Raw genomic sequence first — 19,691 nt, 5'->3', positions numbered from 1 at the left:
AGCTAAACTGCAACCTTCTCTTTTTGATAATATTTGACCGTTATAGATATTCTTTTGATAGCATATTACCTTTAAGCAGTGAATTTGAAACAGACAGTAACAGCACTGATGCTAGAACATTCATTTTTATGATAATATCACTGACATTAAAATATTATGCAGTGAAAGCCATGAAACCAGAATATGCACAATAAAGAAATCTGCATCCATGTTGATGAAATAGTGTTATTTAAGTGATTACCTACAGTACCATGGGACAAAAATAGTCACCCTACTCAGTATTTGTATATTTGTCACACTGCCATGTTTCTGATAATAATAAAAACATGAAATTTAGGTTTGAAAACATATAAGGAAACACAAAACAGTTTTTAAATGATCACTGAACACTGACCTTATCCAAGCAAGTAACACCTGCAGTTCCTTAGCTGTAGGTTCTCCATTCAGAGATAATGGCTCTCACTGTGTTCACTGCAGAACTAGACCCTAAGAAATGGCTTTGTAAGCCTTTTTTTATTTTCTTTATTTTACTTTCTCAGCTCTTCCAGAATTTCCTTTGATTGTGGCACAGTGTGCTGCTTATTAAGACATTTTAGCTTACTTTACATTGTTGGAAAGGTTTTCGTTAGGAGTGTTTAGACCTGGTTATGTTCAGTTTTTCCTCGTAGACTTAAAGGCGTAAGAGTAAGAGTAAGTACGCAAATGACAACAACCTGCCAACGCTCTGCAGTCGGATGGTTTTGCTGTACAAACTCAATGTGCATTCTTACGTTACTGTACTGGTAAAACTCTCAGTACTCATGGGAGCGAGAGAGAGAAAGAGACTCATCAAACTGCTCTGCCGTATCAGTTGACTGTAAAAAAGCAAGACAACTTGGCTGTCGCACTTGTGTTGCATTGCAAAATGCGTTGTGACACATTTTTGAATGCAGCTACTAGCAAAATCCAGACTGCATAGCTTGAGGCATCTGCGATAGCGTCCTTGAATGAAATATGTTTCGGGCCTAACAGTGTCAGCCTCAAACTCGTAGTGCCAAACTTTCATCAACACATCATGTGGCCCACCAGGGGCAACAGGACTCTGAATCACTGCTACTTCCTGTTCAAGGACAGTCATGAGGCACAGTTTGACCCACTGTTTGGTCATTTGAATCGTGCTGCCTACCTAAAATGGTAGGTTCCTGTTCAGAGGGAGTTTGCCCGCTGGACAGACCAACTGGTGGCTGCGCTGCAGGACGTTCTAGAAGATACAGACTTGGGCTGTGTCCCAATTGTGTTCTTCACTCTAATGCTAGGTATAGTAGTATATAGGTATAGTAATGTAGTGCATTTGTGGCAGGATAGGACACAAACTATTAACATATTAACCCATGCTAACAGGAAGTGATGAAGACTTACTGTGCCCACATACATCACTGCAAATTCTCTGGCAGCCGTTATCTGCCATTTTATCAAATAATTTATTAAATAATATTATTCATAATAATCATTTATACTCAAAAACTAGTTGGTATTAGTAATTAGTACACAATTTGGATGCACCCTGGGACATATTTTAACCAGTAATGTTTTTATGGTTTTATTTTCAGTAATAAAATAGAAAATATTAGACAACTACTAAGAGAAGGAGAAGTACTCCTAATTATAATCAGACCTCTTTTAACAATAGTAAATTATTCTCTTAGCTTAGGGCATGTACCCAAAACCTTAAATTAGCAGTCAGAAATTAGCAGTCATAAAAGCTTCGATCAAGAAACCAAATCTTGATCCTAGTGCCCTGTCTACAGACCCATTTCTAACTTAGCATTTATTTCTAAGATCTTAGAAAAAGCTGTGGTCCAGCAACTCTGCTCATACCTGGGTAAGAACTACATGTATGTGAAATTCCAATCTGGATTCAGACCCCACCATAGCACTGAGACAGTCCAAGTAAAGATCTCCTTCTTGCCTCTGATCAAGGCTATGCATCCTTTTTTAGCTCTACATGACCGCAGTGCAGCCTTTGATACGATAGAGCACTATCCACCTGGAAGAGAATATGGTTAGAATCACAGGAACAGCCCTAGCATAGTTCAATTCATATCTAACTGAACGCTCTCAACGTAAAGGTAAAGGATTCTTCTTCAAATCATACAAAAGTGAGATATGGAGTTCTGCAAGGCTCTATTTTAAGCAAACATGACATTAACTTTCAGTGTCATGCAGATAAAACGGCTCTATATATCAGCCAAACCTTATCTAGATTAAAGAAAATTGAGTACTGTGTATAGGATGTGAAATGCTGGAGGTCACATAACGTACTTCTTCTAAACACTAATAAAACCGTTATAAAGAGTTTTTCTTTTTGGGTTGAGAAATAATCTATTAGACTTATTGTTAAACATGGCTGATTTTTTGTTATTCTTAGTTTAGCAGTAAAAATCTTGCTGTCATAATTGATTCAGACCTATCATTTGACCAACATATAGCTAAAATTTCTAGGACAGCTTTTATGCTGAGCAATGTTCTGTAAGAAATTCCTTATCCCTGCATAATGCAGATGTACATGCTTTTATTACCTCAATTGCAATGATTATTGCAATGCACTGTTATCAGGTTGTTCCAGAATCTCAGTTAACATCAACTAGTATATCTGTTTCTGTCTGTTTGCCACTCATCACATGCAGCCTGATTAAATAAATCTAATAGTAAAACTAATCTTAATAGTACACGCACTGGAAGGTGAGTACACAAGATATTAATATGCAAATACATTTTTAGTAACAGGAAGTGATTCATATTTACTATGCCAACATATGTCATTGCAAGATACAACTTCAGCAGTCTTGCATTCATCATTGTCTTGCATTATTCTCTGACATTTTTTCAAATGTTTCCAGATGTGGGAAGCTTTTCCCTTTATATTTTCATTGCATTGTGGTATATAAATATAGTGCTTATTGTACAATATTGTATCACACTAATAATGGGACACTTCCAACTCGACTGCATGGTCACTACTGCAACAGGAGACACAGTCTCCTTATAAATGTCTTTCGAAAAGCTTTACGCTTAAAAAAAAAAAGAGGGGAAGGAACTTTCCTCCTTTCTTCTTTTTAGAAATGCCAAATACACAAATCCATGATTGATAATCCTAAATGTATTTTTTTATGTACTACAAATGTACTTTAAGATGAACATTGAAACATCTACACCACTGTATTTATTAATACTACATTTATCAGTCAAAGATTTTGTAGATCTCTGCAGTGCTTTATGGCTAGCTGGAGCTTTTATTTTGAAAAACATCGCTCCCACTTAGCCAGGGAGCTCAGTTCCGTCCAGCACGCAGCTTCTGCCTAACCGAGGGCTTTGTCTGCGAAGCTGCAGCTGGATGCGGCTGCAAACATGCAACCGAAAAGTCTGATTCTACCGACTCGGTGCAAAGATTCGGTTCAAAAAACGATTCACGAATCTGCCATCTTCACTTTAAACAGGAATTGGCAAACTTCTTCCCGACACTTAAAGCACTCTTTGAGGCAAGAGGTTTATTTTTCTGACGAATCTGCATAAGATCCCATGCTCCTTTTTATTGTCGACATCCTGTGTATGTTTTGTTGATGATCCTGACCTTTGACAATTTTTGTAGCAACTATTTTTAAGTTTTTTACTGATTTTTATTTGAACCGTATCTGTTTTTATAAAATACAAATGTATTTTATTATATGTTGTATCTTTTGCCTGCAAATTGTCCTCTCACTCCACGGGTTGCGTTCTGCCCTCTAGAGGTCATACGTGTTTATTGCTACTTGTTGCTTATTAATTCAGTGGTTACTGAGGGACATAGTAAAAATCATAATAAATAATCATTTTTTCATCTTAGATTGCACAGGAGTGGCACTTGCAAAGACTTTCAAGTCATGTTTTGCATTTATTCACATTCAAATGTGATCCATATTCCTTTCTGTACCCAATCCATTAAAATTAATATTAATATTCAGACAAGACTCAATGCAAGGCAACCCAGCCGTTAAAAAGTCATGTTATTATAGATACGACTGGGAGACCGTGCTGTTTGGCGCATTGTGTCTTCGAAACATGTTTAAGTGGGTGTGTGTGTGGTTTTTTGTATTTTTTTTTTGTTTTGTAAAAAGTGAGTGTGAATAGAATATCATTGCAAATAATACAGAATGGGCTTCGGTCTTCAGTACTGTAAAAATAAGAAATGAAACACAAGCATGGTACAAATACAGACAAGCTGTCATGATAAAAACCCAAAATAAAAGAAAACAAACACACAGGCACGCGCACACACACATATCCTCACACATGCACACTCACTCACTCACTCCCACAGAACAGTATTTTATACAAACCCACACAGACACAGAGATACCAGCACTCATTCTCCCAAATGTTCCACGTGCTAATTCTCAGTCGCGCTTGCTCGAACCCCCCCCTGAACTCTCACACTTGCACTCCCACATTCACACACAGAAATAAAATGGGAAAAAAAACTGAATTGAAGAATGAAATCCTGGTTAAATAGCATACATCCACATCTTGTGTTGTAGAAAATAAAACTGAAATAAGCTATAATCAGATGAAAAGTGAAAAGCATGCCTAAGTAAACTGTTCTAGCTTATCCCTATAAGGGTAGAGAGAATGGAGGTTGTCCCATTGAATACCCAACCCATTCTGGCCCCTCCCCAACCACCTTTTAAATCCATTTAAACCCCACCCACATTCAGCTGACGTCTCCCTTGGCTGCCTAGACCCTGATCATAGCCCATCATTTAACCTGCTTTTCAAAGTAGCTAAATATAAAGATTCTGGTCTAGTTGTACAAGAGTGTTAGGATCAGCTAAAGTGAGAAAATTGCAGTAAATGTCCTGTGTACTGTCAGTCCTTTAATCGATCTATTTAAGACTGAGTTCGTTGATTTTATCGATGGTGTAAGCCCATTTGTGTTTTGGCTGAAGGTTGGGGCAGAGTGATAGATTGATAGTTTCTGGGGGGCACAGTTGGGTTATGGCCTGCAGGTCAGTGCAGGTTTATAGTGCTTGAGTCTTGAGTTCAATGGGCTCTCCGCGAGTCTCCTGCTGGTTCTCCGCCTCTGGGGGTCGGCTGCCCTTGAGGGTTGCTAGCCTCTCGGAAAGCCCCCGCATACGGGGGAACAGCATGAAATCGTACAGGATAGCCCCCATCGCACCGCCAATCATGGGCCCCACCCAGTACACCTAGCATGAGAGACACAAACATATTAAAATGTTATTAGTAAAGAGTAGATCCTATTTTTAGTAACAGCTATGACTTGTTCAGTGGGTACTATGAAAGAAAAACTGTGGGGGGAAAAGGAACTGTGCAGAACTATGGTGTAGAAACAGGCCCTTGGAAACCTGCTCATCTATATGAAATTGTTGTTAATTTTTCGGTCTTACCCAGTGGTTGATGAAATTCCTCATGAGAACTGCTGGGGCAAAGGACCTAGCTGGGTTCATGCCAGCCCCAGTGTAATACATCTAGGATAAAAGATAAACACTCTAGTAAAATATCTGGAACCTCACATTTACTTGCATGTTATCTCTTTCATTCATTCATTCATTCATTCTCTATCTTTCTCTCTCTCTCTCTCTCTCTCTCTCTCTCTCTTTCTCACCCCCATCAGGTGGCCCATAGTGATAGAGAAGCCGATTGAGAGAGCGGCTGAGCCAACGCGTCCATTTCTTCTCTCATCAGTAACAGCAAAGATGCACACAACCAGCTGCAGGGTGAGAAACACTTCCACTGTAGTGGCCATGCCCAGGCTGATCCCAGGCTGTAGCTGTGAGTAAGGAAGAAGAAGGCATCAGTAACAGTGAACCGTTATTTCATGATTCCTTATGATTCTTTGTGTCTTTTCATAGCACTAATGTGACGAGACTCAGTTGATGTGCAGAAATATTAAGAATATTTAGACTGTGAGTTATACACAGTTCTACATGTGTACAACATGCACGCACAATATCATTTGAGTAAAAATAGCAATAGCACTGGAGCTATTCAATATTGAATTGTAGGAAAACCAAAAGTCCAAGTTCTACTGGCTTCTCAAAGTGCAGCTTCTCAAAACCTAGATGTAACTTTAACTTGTTTTAAATGTCAAAACGTATCATATGCATTAATTTAACTCGTACAGCATTATTCATATGCAGTTTGCGTGTATTCATTGACCCCACAGAGCCTGAACTGTATGCAATTTTCATGTATTGGGCTAATCCTCAAAGCATGAGTTAGGTCCCCCTGCCAGCAAGGGGAGCTCTTACTTACTGTGTTCAGAGCCAGCATGCCTCTCATGTTGTTGGGGGTGACTCCATAGAGAGCGGCAGCACCCGCCATAGCGCCCAGGCATTGAGCACAGATGTAGAACACAGCGCGGAACAGAGAGAGCTGGGAGCCCACTAGATAAGCGAAGGTGACGGCTGGGTTGATGTGTCCACCGCTGATGTGGCCAATCGATTGGATGAGTGTGGCAGCGGCGAAGCCAAAGCAGATAGCGGTGTGAAAGACGTGGTACGGGCCTGAGGTCCAGCGCAGCGCGGCACCCATGCCAAAGAACACAAAGAACATGGTGCCAAAAAACTCTGCGAACACCGCTCGCCAGAACATCATGGAACGGAACTCCCACATTGTGGCGATCAGAGAGGTCCAAAAAGAAAAATACTGATGAGACAAAAAGCTGGTAGGTAGGTAAGGCTAATAGGTGATGGCGAAGCCTCTTACGGTTGTCCTTTTAGGTTTTCTTTTTTTTCTTTTTTTTTTTTTGAAGAGTATGAAAAAAGAAAAAGAAAAAAATTGTAATCCGGTGAGAGCTTTGGCTAGTTTAGCTCAAGGCGTTTTTTCTCGGAGAGAGTGACTAAGTCAGATTAAACAGATAATAAGAAAAATAACCCCTATTGATCTAGCTGTTAGCTAAAGCTGCTAGGCAGCAGTCAAACATGTAGACGCACACAGGTTAGCTCATTCAACCCCGCTGTAAAACCCACGCCACACTGCAGCTGTCAAAGAGACATGAGGTGTGTCTGACAGTGCGTGTGCGCTGCAAAAGATATCAAGGTTTGTCAGGGGGACCTGAACATCTAGGCTAAAACGCTAAAGCTACAGGGCTGACTTTAGTAAGGAAACACAGAGAAGAGAATACAGAGCATATCTTGCCCACAGTGAGAAGAGCTAGTCTGATGGGGCACAGAGGGGCCACAAGGGTCATTTATAATGGCCCTGGGGCCCCAGTGTGACGACATAATCCCCGACCCCTCCGGGGGACAGAGGCACGAGGTGGGTGTCACAGATCAAACAAACTTCAGCTGCTTCCCTGTTTTTAACACATAGAGAAGTGGAAGTTGAAAGATCAAGTCAGTGAAGACCCTTTAGGGCACAGGAAAGAAACTTCTATGATGGTATGCATTATTTACTTTTAGGTAAACTGACGTTAAAAAGGACGAAATCATTTGCTTTGGGGGCTGCTGTATTACTACACAACAGAAACAGTAAGACTGGCAAAAAAAGACATGGAAAAACTACAATATAAAAAAATAAAACTGCTTCTTTATAAACCAAACACACTAAGCAGGGGGCATGGCTCAGGTGCATGATATGGTGTGATTAAAATGTTGTGGTTGTACCTGCACCACCGGCCAAGGCCTGAGGATTCATGCTAATTTTTAGCTTGTTACTTCACACGCAAACATATGCAAAACACACACTGGCTCTGAAGAAGAGTAATGCGTCTCCACACATAATCCAGATGTTCATGAGAGGCCCTTGCTGGAGAACCGTAAATCAACAGTGTGTGCTTGCATCAGAATCCCTGAGCACTGAAAACCCCTTGTCATAGAGAACTTGCAGCTACCGTGTCATCAGCCATACTTTTGTATTGTCCTGACTCGGTGGTGATGCTTGTTTAAGAAGTAAATACAAGGATCTTTTGTTTGTAGTGTTTCACTTGAGTTTTTGGACGAAATATATTAATATAAGTACTATAGGAAGTAAATGTGCGATATCTACTGTATGTAAACAACACCTGCTGTGGACTACCTATAAAGGAACAATAAGCACAAACAGATTTCAACATTTCACTACATTTCAATTGGAAACAATAGCACAATAAGAAGCTCGGCTTGGGACAGTGTATGGATCTGAGTGTGTGGGCTATGTGGCTTTCTGGGCTTTCTGCTTCTAGTGGCCTCTGGTTTGTTAAGGGCAGAAGTGATTAGGCAGAGGTTTGTATTGTGAGAGTAGGGTCCAGTGTACTGGTAGAGGGTGGGGGGCCCATATCCATCTAAAGCCCTGGAAAATCCCTCTGCTACAGGAGGGCAGTAGTGAATGAAGATAGCTGATCTCATCTGTTTTACTCTACCCCCCCCCCCCCCCCTCTCTCTCTCTCACACACACACACACACACACAAACATGAAAGAAAAAATACCTGTTGGAGTGTGTGTGTACATGTGACGTTTGACTGTGCATGTATGTGTGAAGAGAGGGAATAAAGATGGTTAACATGATTACTGCAAAATTACAATCCAAGCATATCAATGTAATCATTTTGTTTTAATACATTTTTAACTAGAAAGAGTTCTATATAGGCTTATTTCACTCCTAATAATATAATAATATTAAGTGGAAATTCTGGTGCCATGTAGAACCCTTTTTATTTGCAACATAGCACCACCTACAAATGCTTTGACATCTATTCAAAGAACCCTTTAACCAGTTTAAGCATCCAAATAATTCTTCGAGTTTGAGTCTTACATAAAAGATTTATAGAAAGAAAAAAAAGATATGTAATAACGTTCTAGCATTTCTATATATTGAGTGGATAGATCAACAACAACAACAATAATAATAATAATAATAATAATAATAAACTGTGCATCTATGCAGAACACCTTGTTGAGTAGACTATGTGAATTATGTGGGTTTAAATACTCACTGCCTGTGTATTTGTAAAATGTCTTTATACTGTTTTTTTTTTTGTATTCAGTGAAGTTAAATAAGGAGTTACGTTACTGTATTTTAGAACAGAATGTCATTCCTTAATCCAAACACCGAGACATGTCCTCGGTTCAGTTGTGGTCAAGTTTGTTGGTCTGCTTGGCCCTCATAGCTGTCTGAGTGACAGTGGACAGAGATGAGCGGGACACACTCGCTGTCTCCACGATCTCTATGTCTTTACAGGTGAGACATGCCACTAGCTTCTGCCTTGAAGCACTTGGAGCAAAGAAGAACTCATGAGACACACCGGCCAACACTGCGCCCAACACTGGTCCAATCCAGTACACCTGGAGGATAAAGAATAAATATAGAATGAAATCAATGATTTTTTCAATGTATTATATTTTACTAATGGAACTAATAGACTGCAAGTAGGCCTGTCATGATAGTTGTTTTTTCTTTTGTGGACAATAAACAACATTATCATTTTAAGACTATTTTATGCCACTGATATAATGATAATGTAAAGCATAATAATTAGGGCATGTCGAAGTAACATGATAATAACACATTAACGTGATTTCAATTTAACGTGATTAAAAAAATAGTGACATTAACGCAAAGGAGTAGAGGGGTAAGTGAGTGATGGAGAATAGTCTGTTCAACGGGAAGTTTCATTTTAAAAGTTTGCCAGCTGGCTCAGTTGACAAGACAAAGACTGTGTGCAGTTATTGTCAGGGTGAGTTTAGCTATCAGAGTCAACAATCGTGGGCAAGATCGACATTAACAAAGTTTATTGAGGTCATATCTATGTATTGTACGATAAATCAAAAACCTAATTATAGTGACAGGCCTAACTGCAAGCTCACAGTTGATTTAAGAATATACTCGAATGTATACGTTATAAAACATGATCTACCCAATGGTGTTCCCAATATCCAACTATAATTGCAGGTCCAAGAGAGCGAGCAGGGTTCATGCTGCCTCCAGAGATTCTTCCCTAAGCATAAACATGCTCATTTGTATATATGTGTAAAAGACATCAGTGACATTGAAAAGAGTGACATTACAAAATTTGGTCTGAAATGGCAACTTTGTAAAAGAAAAAAAATCATCTTAAATAAAATAATTGTCAAAGTATTGCATGAATTTCAGCAAATTACATGCAAATGTCCACAAACTCACAGCAGTAAAGATTCCAGCACTGAGGGAGCAGCCAATGGCCATATTGCCAGGTTCACTCCCCTCTCTCCTGCGCTGTTCCTCCACAGAAAAGATGGTAAATACCAGCTGGAAAGTGGCTAGCATCTCTGTCCCCAAAGCCTGCCCTGCGTTCACCTCTATGGGTACCTACAGTGAACATCAGACAGGAGTACCATGGTCTGAAAATCGAAAAGGAAAAACCTACAAACACATTTCCAACAGTTTGTAACTTTTCAAATAGTAAAGAACACTAATGTTTAATTTACTTCTAAGCATTATCATTTAGTAACAAGTGGCTAGCGTGCTTCTAGTAATCCTGTGCATTGCCGGTAAGACAATGACCCAAGGCATACAAAAGCTACACAGAAATAGTTCAAAGGCAACTCAATTACTTGAAAGGATTCCTGTGCAACATGACAGAGCTGGAGCAGTTTTACAAAGAGGAATGGAGCTGAATACAGTGTCCAAATGTGCACGCCTGATCCTGATCCAGGTCCATTTTACTAAATACTGACTTGAAGCGAGTGAATATTTATGCAGTCACTTGTTTTACACAATGCTATGACCAGAGCACAACCAAGTTTATCACAAATGGGACAATTACACTAAGTATGGTGTTTCATTCCTCCAGTAGTGTTCCAGAGACTTCAGAATCTATGCCAAGAAGCAGTAAAGCAGTTCTGGTGGCTCATGATGGCCCAGTTATTTACTATTGGGGTTTATGTGTTTTTTATTATGTCATATGTCTGAATCTCAAGTGCAAATATAACAACAATATAACAACTGCTGACTTCTGAGAATTGTGAACCTCTCGTGTATAATGCTGGACCTTCATTCTTAGCAGACAGGGTTATATATAATACAGGGTTATATGACAGTACAGCAGAAATAACATGAGCAGAAAGGGAAAAAAAGGAAAACAAAATTAAATTGTATCATGTGTACCTTGTTGACATAGATCTCAGCTGTGGATTTCAAGGGCACAACCAAATAGAGGATTCCGGCCCCAAGAGTGGCACCCAAGCACTGGGCAAAGACATAGACCACCGCCCTTAGCACATCCAGTCTCCGTGTAGCAAGTAAGGCCAGAGTTACAGCAGGGTTCACCTAGTTAAAACGGGTTACAGAAAGGTTCATCTAGTCAAAAAAACTTTTACATAGGGCCAAATGTCATCATTTACACCTGAAGTCACTAATGTCCTATTCCTCTTCAGCTCACCTAGTGCTGTGGTAGGGCACATCATAGATTCCCATAAAAAGAAATATAGAAATATTGTAATGTAATTGTTATGTAATTATGAAACATTTTAAACTGTGTCCTAAATACTGAACTGAAATTTACTGATTTTACATTGGTTAAATAATAACAATACTACTCATAATAATTGGAATAACATTTAATTTAAAACAAAATATATTTTTGTAAATAAATTCCAACAATGCGTTAATTTACAGGAGGATCATCTTCTATGAGATCACTCTAAAGAACCCTTTTAGAGCCTTGGTATATCATTTCGTGTCTGTGTTACCTTCTGGCTCTCTCCTTTTAATTAGGCTGTTATAGTCAGACCTGCCGGAGTCATCAGACACACTCTGATACTGCTCAACATTCTCTGCTCTCCATAAAACTCCTTTCACAACTAACTCTCTCTTTTTACCTTCTCCGAGTAAATGGCCACCCAGTCTGACCTGCTGGAAGATTGCCCGCTGAGGTCCCCTCTACCTGCGTCAAACCAGCTGCCCCCCACCCACCACCGCCCATAGCAGATCAGCGGCTCACCCACCTACCACTGCCACCTGTTTAATGACCATGTTAAAACCTAAAAAAAAAAAGGACTCGTAACTGTCCGCCACTATTAATATCACCATTATCTGTTGTACCTGGTTTGGTAATTTTTATCATTAATGTTTAAATAGTTCTGACCAGAGGAGGATGGGTCCCCCTTGTGAGTCTTGGTTCCTCCCAAGGTTTCTTCCTCCAGCTCTGAGGGAGTTTTTCCTTGCCACTGTCGCCGTTGGCTTGCTCACTGGGGGTCTATGATCCATCATGTCTTATGTTATTTTCTTCTTTCTTCTTTGTCTCTGTCTTTTATTAATCACTATTTATGTAAAGCTGCTTTGTGACGACAACAGTTGTAAAAAGCGCTATACAAATAAATCTGACTTGACTTGACCATTTCCCATCATAGTGAAAAGAAACATACATATGGATCCTGGTATAAACTGCCTGAGACTCATTCTGCTGCTGCAGTCAATGACATTTTCGAGTACTATAACTTTTCACTGCAGCTAAAATGTAGGAAAACCTACTGCCTCTGCAAGAAATTCAATGCGTATCACCAAACTTTAAGAAATGGAAGAATGAATTGCCTTAACAAAAAAAAAAGAGTTCCTGGACCATTATAAAAAAAAAAGTTCATTTGAACTTCAAGATTTTCTATTTAGCATATGGTTTAACTATATGGTATGACCTACCAGGCCATATAAGCTGGCTTTATAACTTTATAATTTCATTACTTGTTTAGTAAAAAACTATATGTTGTGACAACTGTAGCACATAATCAAAAATAAGCTTTTGAGAAACTAAATGAATGAAGTTTAAATTGTAAAGCATGCAGCTCATTCTAGTCATAATGTTAGCCTGTATATTAGATGGGGTAGACTTCTAAACTATTTGACGCTTTTTAACATTTTGAGTATGAATTTAAAAGTTTCGTCCTTAATTTGTTTTTATTATGGAAATCCATGGTATGACCTGTCAGGCCATATGAACTGGAATGGAATAACCTGCTGCAAACAGCAGTGGATCACCACACATGAAAGTCAATTGTAAGTTCTCACCTGGGCGCCACTAATTTCTCCAAAGCAGTGTCCAAGGCCAACTGCTGCCATGCCTGCAGCAAGTGCTGGGTAGAGAGGCCCAAACGAGACACCTTCAGGACCTGGCAGTGATGAGCCTAAGACAGCTGATACGAATACCAAAGAGCCCAGTATCTCAGCCAGCATGCCCCGCCAGAACTGTCGACTCTTCACCTCCTAAGTAGTAACAATAATAATAATTCAAGCCCGTTGCTATTTAACACCCAGACCAGAGGCTGTACCTTAAAGTACAGCTCAGATTTACAGGTCACCAATAAGAACTTTTTATCAGAAACCTAGAGACTCTAGATGAGATAAGGTGGCATAGATAAACATAAGATGTCTACATTTTTCACATGATACTAATAAATAAAAAACAGCACAATTCATTTTAGGGGGGGGGGGGGGTTCTGTAGTCAACACAGGGTGATAATTATACATACAGGGCCATAAATATACATACAGCATACCTACTATTTGATCAAATGTCCATTTTAAGTTGCACATAGACCAGATGCTTTTGTTAGCCATCAACAAGCTTCTGGCATATTTCAACACGCAAGAAATGAGATTTATTAGCATGGCATGGACCCAATTTTTAAGCACAGTCCACATGTTTTCAATATGGTGGGGGTCAGGACTTTGGGAAGGCGAAGAAAAATTAATGTTAGTCTGCTTTATCCATTCCACAAGCAGCTCCGATGTGTTTTGGGTGTCATTGTGCTGTTTGAACACCCAATTGTTGCTTACGTTTTAACTGCCCAGCTGATACTTTGAGGTTATGCTGAAGAATTGTAAGGTAGTCCTCCTTCGTAATCCCATTCACTTTATGCAATGTAGCAGCTGCACTGGCAGCAAAAAATCTGAACATGATGCTACCACCACCATGCTTAACAGCTGGTACAGTGTTCTTGGGGTAGAATGCCTCACTTTTACCCCTCCAAACATACATTGTATGTCCAAATTAATTTATTCAGCAACTAAATTCTACCCATTGCTGGCACAGATGTGCAACTACACACACAGCTTGTCTAGCCCATGTAGAGACATATTGGCAATAGAATAGGACTCTCTGGAGCAGATATACATGTCTAATGCCTGGACCCATCCCAAACATTTGGAACGATTTGAATAGTTGGGGATAAGGTGGGGCGATATTCATGCTCTTGTTGCTGAAACCTCACAGCAAGGAATAGTAGAAAGCCTTCCGTGGACAATTGACAGTTACTCCAACAACACCAGGATAAACAATTTTTAATCCCCTTCACTAAATGACTTAGCAGGTGTCCTTATAGTGTATAGTGTATAGTGTTATTGTAGTCATGGCCATAAAGCCTTCCTCCAGATAGCTTTTTCTTTGCTAGTGTGGTCAGCTGTAAACTAATCCAAGTTGTCCATTTTGGATTGTATTTTTTGACTGTAGATAGTGATGTGAACTAGAGGATGAAATATTCCAGTATCTTCTAGTTCATGGCAGACCTGTTTCTTGATGGTTGTTGGGTTACTCCTGACTATTCAAACCATCCAATTTCCTCTCAGCTGAGGGTGACCGTTTGGGTCTTCTTCCAGATCTTGGCATAGTGGCTATACATCCCAGAAATTTGTACTTACATACAACTGTTTGATTGATTGTCGTTTAGAAATTACTCGCAGAGGCATTCTTGACTTGTGTAAATCTACAATCATCTTTCTCAGACCTGCACTGAGCTCTCTGGAGTGTGTGTTAGTCAATCCAATGAGTGGCATCAAACAAACCCTTTTCATGTGGGTAGCAGCTGCGGCCAGTCATAGTCACTAACGGGAAGATGGGAAGCCTTGACCATGGCAAGTTAAAAGACATTTTGTAACCTTTAGCACCACACAATAATAATTATTAAGTACAATCCTGACTCTTTGTTGAATAAAGTGTCCCAAATTTTAAAGAATAGTTCAATAAAAGCACTGAAAGCCAAATATTGCCATGACACGAGTGTCTGTAATCTTCTATCTACCACTGTATATGCACTCTGTATGCAGAAAGCCAGCTGTTATTCTAGCTCAACTTTCACTTCCTAATTTAAAATGACACCTTATTAAGTGTAGTTGTCTGCTCATTTATCTATTAGTGTTAAAGATGCCCTTACCTCCCTTAAAGTCATGTTGAGCCCAGAGTTTGGTTATCCGTCAACGTGCCTATTTGAATGTGGGTGTGGGGCAGGTTATACAGAGAAAGAAACAGGCTTATTTATTCCAGTGAAGCAGACTTAAGGCTGTGCAAGGCAAAGACCACCCCTCTTCTCTACCAATACCTACTAAGCCCTCCCAATTTCTACAGTGCCGAATTAGAGGATACTATCACAGCATCTGAAGAGCAAACTAGCTGTAATTAAAACATATGGAAGTGAAAGTATTTTAGTGTAGTAAATAAATCTAAATAATCTATACAAATATAATAAATACATGTAATAATATCATCACAGGTTTTTCCACCATACTTAATAGCAACATTTAGCTCAGATGATTGATTGGCTTTAGTTAAAAGTGAGAGTGCAGCTCCTACATCAAATATAGTATTTTAAAAAACTATTGAATGGCATAAAAAATGTATGTATTAATCAACATGTGCACAGATTCTATTAAGCATAAATTTGCATCTGATACGGGCACACATGCACTCTTAACCCTCTCTTCCCTTTCATCATCCCACTTGTAAGGTGCTGTTGCCGTTGCCATGGCGACAGCCTCTTTGGTGTGATGCGGTTGCCATGGTGGCTTTTGTGAGGCCTTTGCGCTGGACGGCTACTTCCAGGGAGATTTTACAGATGAGATGGACATAATTTACCTCTCTGGCTCAGGAAACAAAGGCAACAGTTCTATTCCTTGAATATTTCCATCGTTTGCTCCAATTCAGAAGAGGAATGGAGATGATGTCAGCATTTTAGGGGTAACTTAGGTTTTGTAGAACAACAGATGATAAAGCAATATGAACTCATGAGCAAATACATACTCAAACAGACTCAAAAAATGAAAACTTATTTGTGTTTTTAAATGTTGATGCTTTAAAGTTTGTGTTCGTTAAAAGCACACAGTAAGAATGAAAAATCGTCATTCATTACTGATGGCCCACTAAAATGTTTATCGGTGGGCTTGCACTAATATATTAGTAGACCTTCTGTAGAGTAATTACACACGTGGACAAAATTGTTGGTACCCCATCAGTTAATGAAAGAAAAACCCACAATGGTCACAGAAATAACTTGAATCTAACAAAATCTGACCGCAGACAACATGGACCAGAGAAAGCGAAGGAAAGAGTTGTCTCAGGAGATTAGAAAGAAAATTATAGACAAGCATGTTAAAGGTAAAGATTAAAAGACCATATCCAAGCAGCTTGATGTGCCTGTGACTACAGTTGCACATATTATTCAGAAATTTAAGATCCATGGGACCTCTCTGGACGTGGCCGCAGGAGGAAAATTGATGACAAATCATAAGGAACGAATAATATGAATGACAACAAAAGAGCCTGGAAAAACTTCTAAAGAGATTAAAGGTGAACTTCAAGCTCAAGGAACATCAGTGTCAGATCGCACCATCCGTCGTTTTTTGAGCCAAAGTGGACTTTATGGGAGACGACCAAGGAGGACACCATTGTTGAAAACAAATCATACAAAAGCCAGACTGTAATTTGCCAAACTACATGTTGACAAGCGCCAAAGCTTCTGGGAGACTGTCTTATGGACAGATGAGACAAAAATTGAACTTTTTGCCAAGGCACATCAGCTCTATGTTCACAGATGGAAAAATGCAGCATATCAAGAAAAGAACACGGTCCCTTCTGTGAAACATGGAGGAGGTTCTGTCATGTTCTGGGCTGCTTTGCTGCATCTGGCACAGGGTGTCTTGAATCTGTGCAGGATACAATAAAATCTCAAGACTATTAGGGGATTCTAGAGAGAAATGTGCTGCCCAGTGTCAGAAAGCTTGGTCTCAGTCACAGGTCATGGGTCTTGCAACAGGATAATGACCCAAAACACACAGCTAAAAACCCAAGAATGGCTAAGAGGAAAACATTGGACTATTCTGAAGTGGCCTTCTATGAGCCCTGACTTAAATCCTATTGAGCATCTTTGGAAGGAGCTGAAACATGCCATCTGGAAAAGGCACCCTTCAAACCTGAGACAACTGGAGCAGTTTGCTCATGAAGGGTGGGCCAAAATAACTACTTAGAGGTCTCATTGACAGTTACAGGAATAGTTTGATTGCAGTGATTGCCTCAAAAGGTTGTGCAACAAAATATTTTATATAAGTTAAGGGTACCATCATTTTTGTTCAGGCAGAGTTTATTTTTTAAAATAATTCTGTTGAAGCATGGTTCAAAATCAATGTCAGATTTTCATTAGTTCATTTTCATAGAATGTATATATATTATTACTTTTGTCAGATTCAAGGTATTTCTTTGACCATTGTGGGTTTTTTTTTATTAACTGAGGGGTACCAACAATTTTGTCCATGTGTGTAATTAGTGTAATAAGTACCAAGATTGGAAGCTACTCATTTGTGCTGATCTGAGAGTAACAGGACTATTTATGCTCTCAAGAGCCTGGCAAGTAGTGATTAACTCTTAATCAGTGCAAAATGGTACTTTTCATCTAGAGATAGATGAGTTGTAAGGGAGCAAAGGAGTTCGAGTGTGTCCCAGTGTGGGGTGGATTACTCTGTTTGCTGGCAATTTGTGGACCAGTGATCCTATCTTTTGTAATGCTAAGCCCTATGTGGATGAGCTGAGGGGTGGTGGGTTTGGCAGGCTGGAAACTTGCTGGCGTGGGGAACTTTTTTTTTTCCTTTTTGCGGAGGGGGTTATTTCACAGTTAGAATGCTGACACACTCACTACACATGCGCATGCACATGTATACACACACACACACACACACACACACACACACACACACACACACACACGTCAATGCACACCAAATTGCCAGCTAAGGGATACTTGAAAGAATAAAGAGAGGTGGGGCTGAGAGAGCGAGCAACAGAGAGATACTGATTCATACAGGTATTCCCATTAAAAAAAAAGAACATGTACAAACCTCATCCATAAAATGAGTTCATGCACATCATTGGATTTGGCCCACATGACCATGAAATGAAACTAACTACACCAAACAATACACCACACAAGACTACTATAAAGACTTGTTCCTAAGCTCTGGCCGCTGTGATGTAGAGCAGCTCCAGCTGAGGTGGACAGCTGTAACTATCCAGTACCATGTGTTCCAGACATGGCTCACCAGGGAGCAGAAGCACCACAAAGAACCGCAGACCCCCTTCTGCTCAAAGTCCCATCCAGTAGATGAGGGATGATTGGACATCTGTGGCGTTGACGCGATTTCATGTGTTTACTTGAGTAACCATAAATGAATGTATGCCATCAGTACTATAAAGGTGAGGAATTGTTAATTTTATTAGAGAACTCATACCAACTACAACAGTGAACACTCACTGGGGTGTGGTATGAACCTTTTGAGGCAGTAGTTACACAATACAGGAGGGTTATCATTTCCTCTACAAGGCAATATATATTTTTATGAAATATAAAAAAATATGTATATAAAATGCTTGAAAACTCAACAATCCGTGATCATGGACTTCATTAGTAGGTGTCTAGTACTTTGACAAGCAAAACCAACTAGAAGATGGCAATAAGATGGTGGTAAAGCCATTTCAGTTAAAAGAGTGAATGCACAACGGCCTAAGAATCCAACAAACTCCCATCGAGGAAACTTTATATAACTTTATGCAAATAAGAAATCAGATCATTTTTACTCACTTTGCTATTAACTGTAAAATATTTTGATCTAGGATGCAAAGACTTTGATCATGTATGATATCTTATTGGTACTACAATTTCATTAACACCAACACACCTAAAAAGAAAGAGATTAAGTCCAGCAATTCTCTCTACTGATGTGGTTTTATTTCTGCTTACAGTACATTCTACAGATGCACGTGTGTTACATCACCTTGAAACAAACATGGTACTTTAATGCCGCCTCTTAAAAACGATATTGGTCCTAAAAATATAGAAAGGAACAAATTTAAAGTCACAAAAACTGTACATTATTAAAAATTCACTAAACACCACATTTGGTTGTACATTTTAGTACTTTTTCTTCCCACTCGTTTAGAAAAAAAAGTCCCTTTTGTGTTGCCATGAACATGACTAAATATACACGTTCTGGTATGGGACAAGTTCAGTGTAAAGAACTACATTGACACAGAGAATTCTACTTTTGCCACCTTACATTTTCTTAAAAGGAAACCATGCTGCTATATAGTCTCAGTGCCGTATGATCTGCTGCCCATTTACAGTCAACAGAAAACCTTCAGTGAAATCGTGAAAGGAGTACCATAGCCATTTGCATTAGACTAGCATTGATTTTTTTTTTTTTTTTTTTTTTTTTTAAAGCAAACAATGGATAATTGATAAAAACCTGGTTTTCATTAATTTAGCTATGTTAAAAAGCTGAATGCTGGAGGTGTGAAGAGTTGATTTTTTTTCATATCGGTCCGTAACAGCAAAGATAAGACCTTGCATTTCAGTCAAAAAGGGGCTACATGAATCTTACAGAGAATGGGTCTTTAAGATCCAGGCTCCTAAACCACCAGGTTCACAATTTTTATTACAGTAATCAT

At 39.3% G+C, this 19,691-nt stretch overlaps 2 protein-coding genes across 2 annotated transcripts; both read right to left on the bottom strand.

Moving 5' to 3' along the window:
- Positions 1–5,033: 5,033 nt before the first annotated feature.
- Positions 5,034–6,648, bottom strand: mipb (major intrinsic protein of lens fiber b). Its single transcript, XM_072696674.1, has 4 exons — positions 6,289–6,648; positions 5,639–5,803; positions 5,421–5,501; positions 5,034–5,219 (listed from the first exon to the last, which is right to left on the bottom strand). The coding sequence occupies exons 1-4, from the start codon at positions 6,646–6,648 to the stop codon at positions 5,034–5,036; spliced, it is 792 nt and encodes a 263-aa protein (XP_072552775.1).
- A 1,897-nt stretch (positions 6,649–8,545) lies between these two features.
- Positions 8,546–15,211, bottom strand: LOC140576947 (aquaporin-4). The gene is made up of 6 exons (XM_072696673.1): positions 15,136–15,211; positions 12,995–13,189; positions 11,099–11,260; positions 10,136–10,300; positions 9,870–9,950; positions 8,546–9,297 (listed from the first exon to the last, which is right to left on the bottom strand). Exons 1-6 carry the CDS (start codon positions 15,148–15,150, stop codon positions 9,082–9,084), a joined length of 834 nt encoding a protein of 277 aa, XP_072552774.1. The 5' UTR covers positions 15,151–15,211; the 3' UTR covers positions 8,546–9,081.
- Between the last annotated feature and the right edge of the window lie 4,480 nt (positions 15,212–19,691).

The sequence above is a fragment of the Salminus brasiliensis genome, chromosome 14 (genome assembly GCF_030463535.1).
Source record: "Salminus brasiliensis chromosome 14, fSalBra1.hap2, whole genome shotgun sequence".
Classification (NCBI taxonomy): domain Eukaryota; kingdom Metazoa; phylum Chordata; class Actinopteri; order Characiformes; family Bryconidae; genus Salminus; species Salminus brasiliensis.
The sequence above is the reverse complement of the archived record's forward strand: the minus strand, read 5'-3'. Positions and strand labels throughout refer to the sequence as shown.